Genomic DNA, 12,739 nt, shown 5'->3' with positions numbered 1-12,739 from the left:
CCGACAGGTAGCTGTGGAGTAGCCTGACTGGGTCACCAGCTGCTGGGGAGGAAGGGCCACTCCTTCCCCTGAGTGCCTGCCAGCCCTCAAGGACAAGCAATCACAGGGGCAGGAGGACCTGTTGAGGGAGTGCAGCTGTTTCATGCCAGTGGTTTCTAGGAATGTTTCTGACCTCCTCTGGTCTCAGCGTTTCATGGGCAATGGAGCAAGACAGAATCTCAAAGGACAGCCCGGGGACTACTTGGTTTTGGAATTGCATTGGCTCACTATTTACAATCCATTGCATCTGTAAAGGCAGATATATTTTCCTTTCCTGTTCATGAGGAAGTCCTCTCACCATGTTGCATTTCTGATTTTGAAGAGCTAGTCTTATCTGGATTATAAGGCCTGAAATGTTGATAAAATGGCAATGCTGGACTTTTTGTCTTTGGTCACAAGGGAATATTTCTGTGTAGCTGATATAGGTGATTGTGAAAAAATGAAATGTATACTAGCAGTGTAGAGCAATAATAATTTTCTATTGAAATACCATTTATGGAATGCTAGGCACTTCACCTATATAGTCATGCATCACTTAATGACAGGGATACATTCTGAGAAATATGTCATTAGGCAATTTCATCCTTGCGCAAACACCATAGAGTTTACTTTCAGAAACCTGAATGGTACAGCCTGCTACATACCTAGGCTATATGGTACCGATCTTATGGGATCATTTATGTGGTCCATCGTTGACCGAAACATCGTTGTGCAGCACATGACTGTATAGCATTTATTCTTCACAACAGTTCTGAAGTAGATGTTAGTTACACTTCCCATTTACAGATTCAAAAACTGAGGTTCTGAGCTACAAAGTGAAGTTGCCTAAAATCGCATAAGTATTAAGTGGCTGCCTCTCTGGTCCCTGTTCTTTCTCCCTTACTGTGCCAACCATTACTTTGTGAAACATCCATTACCAAACATTTCCTGGGACTCCCCTTTAGCCATTTGGTATAGAAATTAGTATCTTATGGTGTCAAATTTAACCTTATATTTTACTTTTACTATTTTAATCCTCATTGTTAAATTGAACTAATTATTAACTAGTTTCCATGCGACATAGTCTCTATTTTAATACTTACTAGGTAATACTTTGGCACAGACACAGATTTTGGAATAATGCATTGCAGAAGGTTTTGTTAAAAGTTACCTTTATATTTATATACATGTGTATATATATATTTTCTTGTTGTTGTTGAGGAAGACTGGCCCTGAGCTATCATTTATTGCCAATCTTCCTCTTTTTGCTTGAGGAAGATTGTTGCTGAGTTAACATCCGTGGCAGTCTTCCTCTATTTTGTATGTGGGATGCCACCACGGCGTGGCTTGATGAGCGGTATGTAGGTCTGCACCTGGGGTCTGAACCTGCAAACCCTGGGCCACTGAAGTGGAGCATGCAAACTTAACGACTACACCACTGGGCCAGCCCTGTAATTTTGTTTTTTACTTTTTTTTTTTTTTTGAGGAAGATTAGCCCTGAACTAACATCTGCCACCAATCCTCCTCTTTTTGCTAAGGAAGACTAGCCCTGAACTAACATCTGTGACCATCTTCCTCTACTTTATATGTGGGATGCCTGCCACAGCATGGCTTGACAAGTGGTGCCATGTCTGCCCCCAGGATCTGAACGGGCGAACCCCAGGCTGCCGAAGTGGAACGTGTGAACTTAACCGCTGTGCCACTGGGCTGGCCTGGTTTTTACTTTTTAGTTTATTATTTTAATACAAGTGGCTTTAGCTATAATTTTCCCATAAAAAGCATAGATATAGCAGTCTGTTATAACGGAAAGAGCATAGCTCTAGTTAGCCAAACCTGGTTTCAATCCTAGTTCTGTTATCTGTTAGTTGTGTGACCTTAACAAGTTACTTTACCTCTCTAAGCCTTAATTTACCCGCTTGTAATCTGGAGATAATATTTATCTTAAAATATGTTATGGAATTTAGAGATAATAGTTACAAAGTACCTGGCATAAAGCCTTCAGTGTAGCAAGTGTTCAGTAAATATCTGTTGAGTATTAGCCATATAGCTCATCTATTATTGTTGTTATCGTCATTATTGCATTTGTTCCCTGGGCCTTTCATTTAAGGAAACCTATGCAACTCATTTTTCTAGACAGCTACTTATTTTGCAGTTGTCCAAGAATGGGAGTGGGGTGCTTCCTGAAATGTCACTTGGGGTCCAGGTTTGAACTTAGGCCATGGCTCAGCTGACCTTCTCTGCATGTGACCTTTCCTGGCCTTTGCACAACCTCATCTTTAATTGGCCAGCACCAGGCTCTTTCCATTCCTGCTTGCCATTGTTCTCTGAGTCTTTTGTAGCACAGAGGAGGTGTTATCAGTTCATCCTGCTCTCATTTAACTCAGGGGCACATACTTATTACATACCTGAAGATGCCCTCTTAAAAGTTCTTTGAATAGGGCAGGTTTTCAACTCCAGTGAGTCTTGGTTCCTTTCACTGGAGATGGCGCTGGAAGTCTGGGGCCTATTTGCAGAGCCTGCATAGCAGAGAGAGTTTCTCCACTGTTAGCCATCTGTGCTGGCCTCGGTGCAGCAGTCCTTCAGCTAGAATTGTCCTTAACATCACTGGGGCCTTTGGAGCAGATTTCGCCTGCAGCTTGTAGGCGTATAGAATCTCAGACGCTGAAATGAAATGGCAGGTTTTGTTGGTTAAGACCATTGCTGAGTGAACCTAGAGATATTTGGTCCCTAGCGTCCACTTGCCTCATTGAACAATAAATTATGAAGCCTGCAGCTTTCATGTGATCAGAAACCTGCAAATGTTGTATGGGAATTTAGCCTTTACCCTCTTTGAGCTGTTCATTTATATCTCCCAAAGAAGTTTCTCTCTCATAGAAAAGAATTCCATCAACTGAACTGATGATTTAATGCATCTGACTTCAATCCAACATTAACCAAAGAAAATATTCCATAGACATTTCCTATGAGTAAAACCCTGTTTCCTCATCTGAGTAAGGAATTATCTTTAGATCATTTACCTGATTTCTGAATAATGTGCTTGTTGCATATTTTTGCAAAAATAAATAGCTTTTGCCTTTCTTTTCCAGCATTCTTATTTTACTGTGCCTGATACCAGAGAACTTCCCAGCATACCTGAGAATGTGAGTACTTGGAGCAAAAGAAACAAATTTTTACTTTTATTTGTTTTTCACTTGTTTTAAAATAAAATAAAAAAGATGTCTTTTTCCCATTATAAAAATAATGCATTTTAAAAGCAAAATTAAATAGAAAATATTTGAAAAGTATAGAAAGTATAAAGACAAGGAGGGATCATTATTCATACTTCTTAAAGGTAATTACCTATTAACATGTTGATGCCTCATTCTAGTCATTTTAGAATGTATTTTTTACATCTTAAAATCACCTGTTACATCAGCATTTTTCCATTTCATTCATAAGAATTATTTTGTTGGCTGCATAATATTCCATTTGCTATGTAGTTTACTTAGCTATTCGCTCACTATTGTGTATTTAGGTGCTTTTTAGTTTTTGCTATTGTAAATAAAATGTTTCTGTATAAGAACTTTCCATAGAAAGATTTCTTTATTAGGGTAGATTTACTCAAGTAGAATTATACTTCTACAGATCTTCCTTGACTTATGATGGAGTTGCATCCCGATAAATCCATCCTAAATTGAAAATATCATAAGTCGAAAATGCACTTAATGCACCCTAACTTACTGAGCGTCATAGCTTAGCCCAGCCTACCTTAGCCACGCCCAGAACACTTCCCTTAGTCTGCAGTTGGGCAAAATTATCTAACACAAAGCCCTTTTTATAGTAATGTGTTGAATATCTCATGTAATTTTTTGAATACTATACTGAAAGTGGAAAACAGTGGGTGGATAGGTACAGAACGGTTGTCAGCATATTGGTTGTTTACCTTCGTGATCACATGGCTGACTGGGAGCTGCGGCTCGCTGCCACTGCCCAGTATCATAAAAAAGGATTGTACCGCATATTGCTAGCTCAGGAAAAGATCAAAATTCACAATTCAAAGTATGGTTTCTACGGAACGCATGTAGCTTTCGCACCATTGTAAAGCTGAAAAATTGTAATTTGAACCATTGTAAGTCGGGGACCATCTATACGATATTTCTGTATTCACTTTTGTGTGTGATGAAGATTGGCCCTGAGCTAGCATCCATTGCCAATCTTCCTCTTTTTGCTTGAGGAAGATTATCGCTAAGCTAACATCTGTGCCAATCTTCCTCTACGTTATGTGAGATGCTGCCACAGCATGACTTGACGAGTGGTGATAGGTCTGCACCCAGGATCTGAACCGGCAAACCCCAGGCCACTGAAGTAGAGTATGTGAACTTATCCACTATGCCACCAGGCCGGCACCTACATTTCTATATTCACTTTTCTTTTTCTATTTTTTTTCTATATTCACTTTTAAGGGAGTAAAAGAAAGTGTTTGTGGGTGTAAGTGTGAGGACCTCCACCCTCGTCTCTTAAAGACTTAGGAGCAATGAACTTGAGTCTGAGGGAGCAGAGGTTAACATTTGCCCTCTGAACAAGCTAAATGACATATCTAGCCTAGCCTTAAGACACATTTTCAAAATGTTTTACTCAAATTATAAATAGTGATAGAATTAAATGGAGAATCAACACCACTCAGGCTCTTGATTGCTTTTTTTTTTTTTTTTTTGATGAGGAAGATTGACTCTGAGCTAACATCTGTTGCCAATCCTCCTCTTTTTGCTTGAGGAAGATTGTCCCTGAGCTAACATCTGTAGCAATCTTCCTCTGTTTTGTAGTTGGGACACCACCACAACATGGCCTAATGAGAGGTGTGTAGGTCCATGTCTGGAACCTGAACCCTCGAACCCTGGGCTGCCAAAGTGGAGCGCATGAACTTAACTGCTACATGACTGGGCCGGCCCTGAAATACTCTTATTTTATTGGCACCCTTCCCCTAGCCTTCTGAGTTCTGAGTGTCTCTAATTCCTGAACCTTTTTGGTGTGAGTTAACTTGGTCCTTGCTGCCCTTTCCCAGGCCCCAGCTTTAGAGTTCAGCCTTTTCTGGGCTGCCAAGTCAGCCTCCTCTGGTTTCTTGACCTCAGTAGGCACCCTTGACAGCTTGGGCCAGATAATTTTTTGTTGTGTGTGACTGTCTTATATGTTGTGGGATGTTTAGCAGCATCCTGGGCTCTACCCTCTGCACTGATGTGCGGTATAACGATGTTTTGGTCAATGATGGACCCCATGTACCACAGTGGTCCTATAAGATTAGTACCATATAGCCTAGGTGTGTAGCAGGCTCTGTGATGTTCAAACAATGATGAAATCGCCTAATGATGCATTTCTTAGAACCTATCCCCATCATTAAGTGACTCGTGACTGTAGCTGATGATAGTCACCCCCCTCCAGCTGTGACAACCAAAAATATCTCCATGCATTGTCAAATGTCCCATGGAGACAAATGACCCAGGTTGAGAACCATTTCTTTAGTAACATCTGCTTTTTGACTTCCAAAAATTTGACATCTCTCTTTCATTGCTGTCTTTTCTCCTGTTCTTGGGGGTTTATGTCTTTTAAAATTCTTTTACTGTGACTTTTCTGGGTTGGGGGAGCATGGTATCAGGAGAAAGAAATAACAAATTTACGTATGTATTTAACCCACCATATTTTACTGGAAGTCTCCACAGCACTTTACCTGTGCTTCCCCTACTAAGAGACATTTAGATTGTTTCTAATGTTTTGCTATTATAAATAATAATAACAATTATTGCTTAGGTTAGGTTCATTTTTTAAATTTTTTTATTTTAAGGACTGAGAATTCCTTAAGAACTTCAATTTAAGGTACCTGAAAGTTCCGATAATTTCTTAATTTTCAAAACCATAATCACTGAGTTTAGAAATAGTTTAGGGAAAAAAACCCTGCCTTCTTTATAGCCCCAGCTCCAATTCCCATCTGCATGTTGTGCCAGCTCCCCTGCCCCTGCCATTTAAAAAAATTTGCATTCCCTCTGGTGGTTTTGCCACTGATGAACCATTTCCCTGTGTGACCCATTGTCCCCTAAATCCTCTTTTGCAAACCGGGAAAGGGCTCACCTTGTTTATTTCTAAGTGGGAATAATAAAAATCTGCCAGACTGCTAACATACATGGTTCCTTTTAAATCCTTATGGCTACTCTGTGAGAGGTAGACATGAGCCCCATTTTACATATAGGGACCCAAGGCTCACAGACCCACTATTACCAGTCCAAGGTCTGCTCCTAAAAGAGCCGTAGTGACTCAGGGTTTATAAAGAACCAAAACATTTTTTTTCCATTATGCCCTCCTGCCTCCCTATGGTCGACTTTTGATATTCATGAGGAAAAAGGAAAAGAAACGATTTTTCACATTACAAATATGAAATGAAACGGAAATACTTTTCCTCTAAGGAGAACCTGAACTTTTGTAGGACCAATTTGTGTGATTTTTGATATAGAATCACTATTGAGCTCTAGCTATGTTGAGGTTTGCATTTTAATCTCATGGTGATTTTTCAAGGATTAATTTAAAATGACTAAATCGCTGCATTGCAAATTGAAACAAGCAATAACCATGAGTTGTTAATACAATATAGTCTGCTGTAGTGGGGAGAGCATGCATTTTGGAGACAACCAAACCCTGGGCTCCATCACTGTGGGACGTCGGGCTACTTACTTATAGTCTCTGAGCCTCAGTATCCTTATCTAATAAAGAAAAATGGGAGAAGCAAATGAAGTATTAAATGTAAAGTTCCAAGTTCAATGCCTCGTGCAACAGAGATGCTGCTTTTGGTGGTCCTTTTCTTTCCCTTCTTCCCTCAGCTTTCCTAGAATTCTAGTCTTAACCCCTCTGAGGGCTGAGTTGTGGCTGAGGGCTAGGGTACATGACTTCTTGGAGCTTGTCTTTCTAGGTTTTTGCTGACATTCTTGGTTGTGAAGATCAGTACTTTTCTTTTCATGGAATGCCTATTTGGCCACAAAAGTCTCTTAGCAGGTGCCGTTGACATCAGAATTTCTGAAGCTTGGAAATAGTACAAGGAATGGAGTCCAGGACTCCAGTACCTGTAATATGGGAGGTGTTCTGTAAACATTTATTGATTATCTCCTCTAAGGGACATTCTGAACTTAAGAAACTAAGCAAAGGGTAAAAGGACTTTGGGATATGGAACTTGATTATGTCACCAGATATCATATTCTTCTGGACGGCTTCAGAGAAGGGTTAATGTAAGAAGGAGAGAAAGGAGCTGGTATTGATTGAACGCCCACTGTGGAGCAGGTCAGGCTCTATTTGTTCTATCATGAAAGCTTCACGGCAGCCTTATGGTGTGATTGTTATCCTGCTCTGAAGAGAAATGAAACCCAGAGATATGAAGTAACTTGCCCTAGTCACCCAGCCAGTAATGCCAAAACCAGGATTCATACTCGGTTCAATCTAATCCCACACTGAGATGCTGCTGCATCCTGGCCTCAGGCTCCATGTCTTCCTGTACCCTTCTGAAGAAATTAATTGTGTATTTGTATAATCTCATCTCTTCTTCCATAAGGACGACATTTTTTCATCACTGTATCTCCGTAATTATCACAATACCTAGAACATAGTAGATGCTCAATATATATTTATGAAATGACTAACTGAATGAATGAATGAGCAATGCAGCCACCCCAGGAGAAGAAAAAATAAGTGTTCCTTTCACTTGACTTTTGGGCCGTGTATCTGCAAGACGTTAATAAAAAGCAAACATAGAAAATTAATTTTTTTCACTTTCAGATGCCTGTTAAAGTTAATTCTCATTATTTCTACAATTTCTTTGTAAAAATATTTTCTTCCTTTTCACTGAAAAACTATCAGTATGTAATTGCTCATCAGGGTTTTCTCAGTCTATCAAGATAACACATGTAGGAGTGAATTTTATACAGGCAATAATTAAATGAGCATAAATCTTTATAAATTTTAAACAGTTGACCTGCATTGAAAAAAAGTCACAGATCATGAACAGATATGTACTAATAATTACATTGTAAACTGGTGGTATAAGGGATTTTTTAGCGGCCAGGTTTTGAAGTTCACTTTTGATTAATGGATAATCATACAGACCTTTATTTGAAATATTAAGCAAACCTGTCTTAATTATCTGGCTTGTGTCATACCAAGTGCTTAATGACGCGAGGAAAGCATTTAGAATGGACAGTTACATATAACATTGCCCAGACTTTGCTTTGTCAAAAGATTCGCCACGATGTAGAAAGATTTATGAACTCATCGTGACTTTCAAAAATAAACAAAGTTGTGGTGGTAGAAGACCTATTATCGACTGCTGAGATTATAGAGAATTCCATTGTTGCTCTTAAGAGTTGTCAGGTAATTGTTTATTCTAATGGGTTTCCCATTCACACAGAGAGATAAAAGTTGACCTCCGGGTGAATTCTGCTTGCTTTTCTATAATGTATTTCTCTGATTTGATTGCTTATGTGAGTTTGTGGGATTCTTTCTCAGACAATTTTGAATCCAAATTTATAATTCCCTTTTGAGAATCCCACACAACTAAGGTAACCTAAATTCTTCTTTAAAAAAAAGTCAATTGAGGGTTTTAAAGGTTGACATTATGGTAAAATAATCTGAGGAGGAGTTATTTTAGGAAGTAAGCCCCATTGACAAAACCAAGCCTCTGGCCTCAGAAGCCTCTTCCAGACGCAGTACATACAGTAAGTCTTTATCATCTGCACTGTGTATGAAGCCGAAAGTCACAAAGACTGATAAAATGACAGACCGTGGGGCAGACTAGCATCTGTTTCAAAGGCTCCAAGGAGTACCCAGCTTAGAGTCGGTTCTTTGGTTTGGGGATTATCTCATTTCCCTTAGGTATTGAACGTAAGACGCTTTTTCTCTAAGCTCCACTATATCCCCTCCCATCCCCATCCCATTCCACCCCACCCTCACCTCCTGCCCCCACCTGCTTCCTAACCCCAGGCTTGGATCACAGTGAGCCTGAAGTCCCTAGCCACCTGGATCGGCACAGGAGCCAGCAGGGGCAGCTAGAAGGGAGGAACCATTATGGGACTTCTCCTGGGGGAAATGGGGTTTTTGCCAGGTGCCTTCCCTTCCTCATTGTCTGGGTTTAGAGCCACAGCAGATTAAAGCTGGAAAGGACCTACACCTCCATTTCTTCATAGAGATGAGAAAGGGAGGCCTGGAGAGTCTAAGGAGCCTGTGTAGCACACCCTCTTCTGCAACTCAGCTCCTGGCTGCTCCTCCCTGCTAACCAGAGACCTTCCTCGGTAATAAATGCTAGGTGGATAGGAGAATGCTCACAGGGACATAAGTGAAAGGATGCTTAAACTTGAGGATGGACATAGTGAAATAGGAAATAGTGCCTCTAAACAAGATTTTCCTTTCCTGGCAAATGAGTCCACAGAGAAGTGAATTGTCAGGGAATAAAGGGGTTTTTTACTTAGGCTTAGCCATGGTGGCATTATAATCCAGGACACTAGACCTAAGACTAAGTGGCCAGTGACACCGTGTTTGACAGGATTGATGGTTCTTTAGAAGGAAGATTGATCCTTCATTAAATGAATGGACTGTCCCTTTGAAAAACTGGTTAGGCAAGTGGACAAGTGTGGTACACAGTAACCTGGAAGTCTGGGGGTTCTCCAAGATTTTTCCTCCCCCTCTTCCCAAGTCTAATTCATTGTCAAGTCCTGTGATTCCACTTTACAGAGATCTGTCACATCCGCATCCAAAGCTCTCCTCTAAATAGGTATTTGTTTTAATCATTCTTTCCCAGAATATGGCAGTAGCCCATTAACTGACGGTTCTGTCTCCTACTTGCCCTCTCCTGTGTACCTTCCACAGCACCTCTAGGAAAATCTTTCTAAAAAGATCAAATATAGTCATATCGTGATCCTTCAGTAGCTCCCTATTACCTGTGAGTAAAGTCTAGGCTCCTGCAAGATCCGAGCCCAGCTCCCTGCCCCAGCATGTCCCCTGCCCTGCTCGCTACCCTTCACTCTACTGACCTGCTTGGAGCTCCTCTCTCTTCCTTGCTTTGCCTCTGCCTGGAATATGCTTTTCCCTCTGTCCACTGAGTGAACCCCCCTTGGGAGGCCCAGACCAAATATCTTCTCCTCTGTCAAGTCTTCTCCCCATATCCATCCAGCAGAGTTGAATCTTCCCTTCTTAGCCAGCCCTGGAGCTTGTATAGCCTGGACCGCAGAACTTTGCGCACTGGGTTTCTGGGTCTAATGCCACTCTTGCTCCCAGGATGGTACTAAGCACATAGTAGGAGTCAAGTAAGTGTTTGTTGATTGACTGATTATAGGAGACAGAAATGGGAGGTTGAAGACTTAATTCCATGGACTCAAAGTGCTGGGAGAGTGGCATACCTTTACAAATGTAAACTCATGATAGGTTCTGGCTGCAATCTGGACAGGACAACTGGCCATGGAAGCCATCTCTTCTCCTTATTCCCCATTCCCTGCACTCTGGTCTTACCCATCTGAGAAACAGGATGGCCTGGCTGTGAAATGAACACTTGCTTCTGTGAACAATGTCCCCCAGCCCCACCCCTGCAGTTACTTGATAAACAAACCACCTATTTCTTTACACTTTTAGTAAATGTAGCCACAGAAACCTTAAAAAGCCCCCTCTTCTCCACCTGGCTTACCTGACTTTGTGAGTCTCCAGTGCCAATTCTTTTTCTGTGGACCCTTCACCGTTACTAAGTCATTGATGACTTCATCCAACTCAGCCTAGGTTTTCTGAAGTCAAATGCTATGTTCTTCCTGATATACCACCTTCGCTGGTGTGTTTCTCTTACGCCACTGCCTCACGCTCGAGCTAAGCAGCAGTAGTCTTCAGTCAGTTACTTTCTTCACTCATTGATTCATTCTTTCATCAAACTGGTAGATGATGAGATACGTCATTCTACCCAAATGGACCTCAGTCTAGTGGGAAAAACGTACTTGTAACTGAGTGATTATAAGATATAGAGATTGCCATGGAAGAACAATGGAGGGCCAAATGAGGAGTCAAGGAAGCCTTCTAAGAGGAGGTGACATTTGAGCTTAGTCTTGAAATGTAAATGGGTGTCCTCAAGGAAGAGAAGAGCATTCTAGGCAGAGGAAACAGCAGAAGTAAAGGCCTGAAAAAGCATGGCAGGTCTGAGAAATTGAGGAGTGTTGTGGCTCAAGCCACTGGATGCTTAAAGGCTCGGAGAAGCAGACCCCTCTCTCAGAGGGATTTTCTTCTGAGATGAGACTTGGTAGGAAATGCAAGTCCTCCCTGCAGTTGCTGAGGTCCCCTCTGCCCCACAGGTGCTCCCATGGCTGGGTGAGGTTCCCAGGGCTGTCACCACTCCCACCCACTCCCACTGTCCTCGGCGGGTGGCATCCCAGAAGGAAAGAGGCAGGGGAGGAAGCAGATAAGAAAGACAGCTTCTGTTTAGACACAAATATCTTGGTAATCAGCACAGATGGGATGAGAAATACCAAAAAAAGTACATGACAGTTTAGAGAGAATTTGGCTAAATGTTACATATTTTTAACATACCTGTGTCGAGCTTTTGGAACAAGCACCTGAATCCCTCAGAACCTGATTGGACCTGGGGGTTATGCCTCAACCAAGTGGTGTTTTTATTTCAGAAATGTTCCCTTCCCCATCCTCAAAAGTATCCTTGTGATTTTTTTTTTCTCCCACCAAAATAAGGTGCAGGATTTGTCTCTGACGCTGTGTCTCCCTATTTGGACGGCAAGCTGTGTAACATATTTCTACCCAGCGTGAAGCTTCTTGGCAGACTCTTGAGGCCACGTTTTGGTGGCTTCAGAGTTATCTTTGGATCTGTCAAAAGTGCTAATGGGCTTTCTGGCCTTCTTTAAGCTCCTCATTTCTATTTTCTTTTTACTTCCATCCTCTCCTAAAAGAAAAATTCATGTAATTCATCAGCAGTTAAGCATTTTACTGAAATGCTCAGCTGAGGGCCTTGTATTTTTGTTTGCGAGAATAGCTCTGCCATGTCACTGTCTTCAGAACAAACCCCACCCTGACATCATTAGCTCAGCACTCCTCAGTCCACCGGCAAGAGAGATACTTGTTGATGAATTCAGACTGCCTTTTTTGTTTGTTTTGTTTTTTGAGTTTGTCAAGAGGCAAGTTGGTGTGGTGGGTAGAGCAAGAGTTTTAAAGTCAGGAGACCTGGTTTTGAAAGTTGGCCCTTTCTAGCTGGGTGACTTTTGGAAGACCACTTAACCTTCCTGAGCCTCAGTTTTCCCATCTATAAAATGGAGATGATAATGCCTTTCTCATGGTTGTTGAGATTAGAGAGAACACAAGCCAAATAACTATTGTCTGGCACATAAGGATTGCTCAATAAAAGGGATAACAATAATTTTTAACGGAAATGTGATTGGTGTTTTTTTGGTGAGGAAGATTGGCCCTGAGCTAATATCTGTTGCCAGTCTTGCTCTTTTGGAAAGATCATCCCTGAGCTAACATCTATGCCAATCCTCCTCTATTTTGTATGTGGGATGCCGTCACAGCATGGCTTGATGAGCACTGTGCAGGCCCACGCCCAGAATCCAAAATCATGAACCCTAGGCTGCCAAAGTGGAGCGTGCAAACTCAACCACTATGCCACTGGGCCGGCCCCTTAACAGAAATGTTTTTTCTCTTTCTTTGAGCATACTTTGATCCTGCTTTGTTCCTATGC

General features: G+C 41.5%; 1 protein-coding gene across 26 annotated transcripts in view; it reads left to right on the top strand.

Annotated features, from left to right (window-relative positions):
• DENND1A (DENN domain containing 1A) overlaps positions 1 to 12,739 on the top strand; it is a 514,434-nt gene that overhangs the window by 247,602 nt on the left and 254,093 nt on the right. For all 26 annotated transcript variants that reach the window (XM_070251752.1, XM_070251736.1, XM_070251739.1 and 23 more), the window contains one exon: positions 3,105 to 3,158. Coding sequence is in view for 17 of the 26 variants with exons in the window: in XM_070251736.1 (XP_070107837.1) it covers positions 3,105 to 3,158 (54 nt within the window). In the remaining 9 variants the exon portion in view is untranslated. The remainder of the gene's footprint in view (positions 1 to 3,104; positions 3,159 to 12,739) is intronic.

The sequence above is a fragment of the Equus caballus genome, chromosome 25 (genome assembly GCF_041296265.1).
Source record: "Equus caballus isolate H_3958 breed thoroughbred chromosome 25, TB-T2T, whole genome shotgun sequence".
NCBI lineage: Eukaryota > Metazoa > Chordata > Mammalia > Perissodactyla > Equidae > Equus > Equus caballus.
Note: the sequence above shows the minus strand (reverse complement) of the source record. Positions and strands in the feature narration are given on the sequence as shown.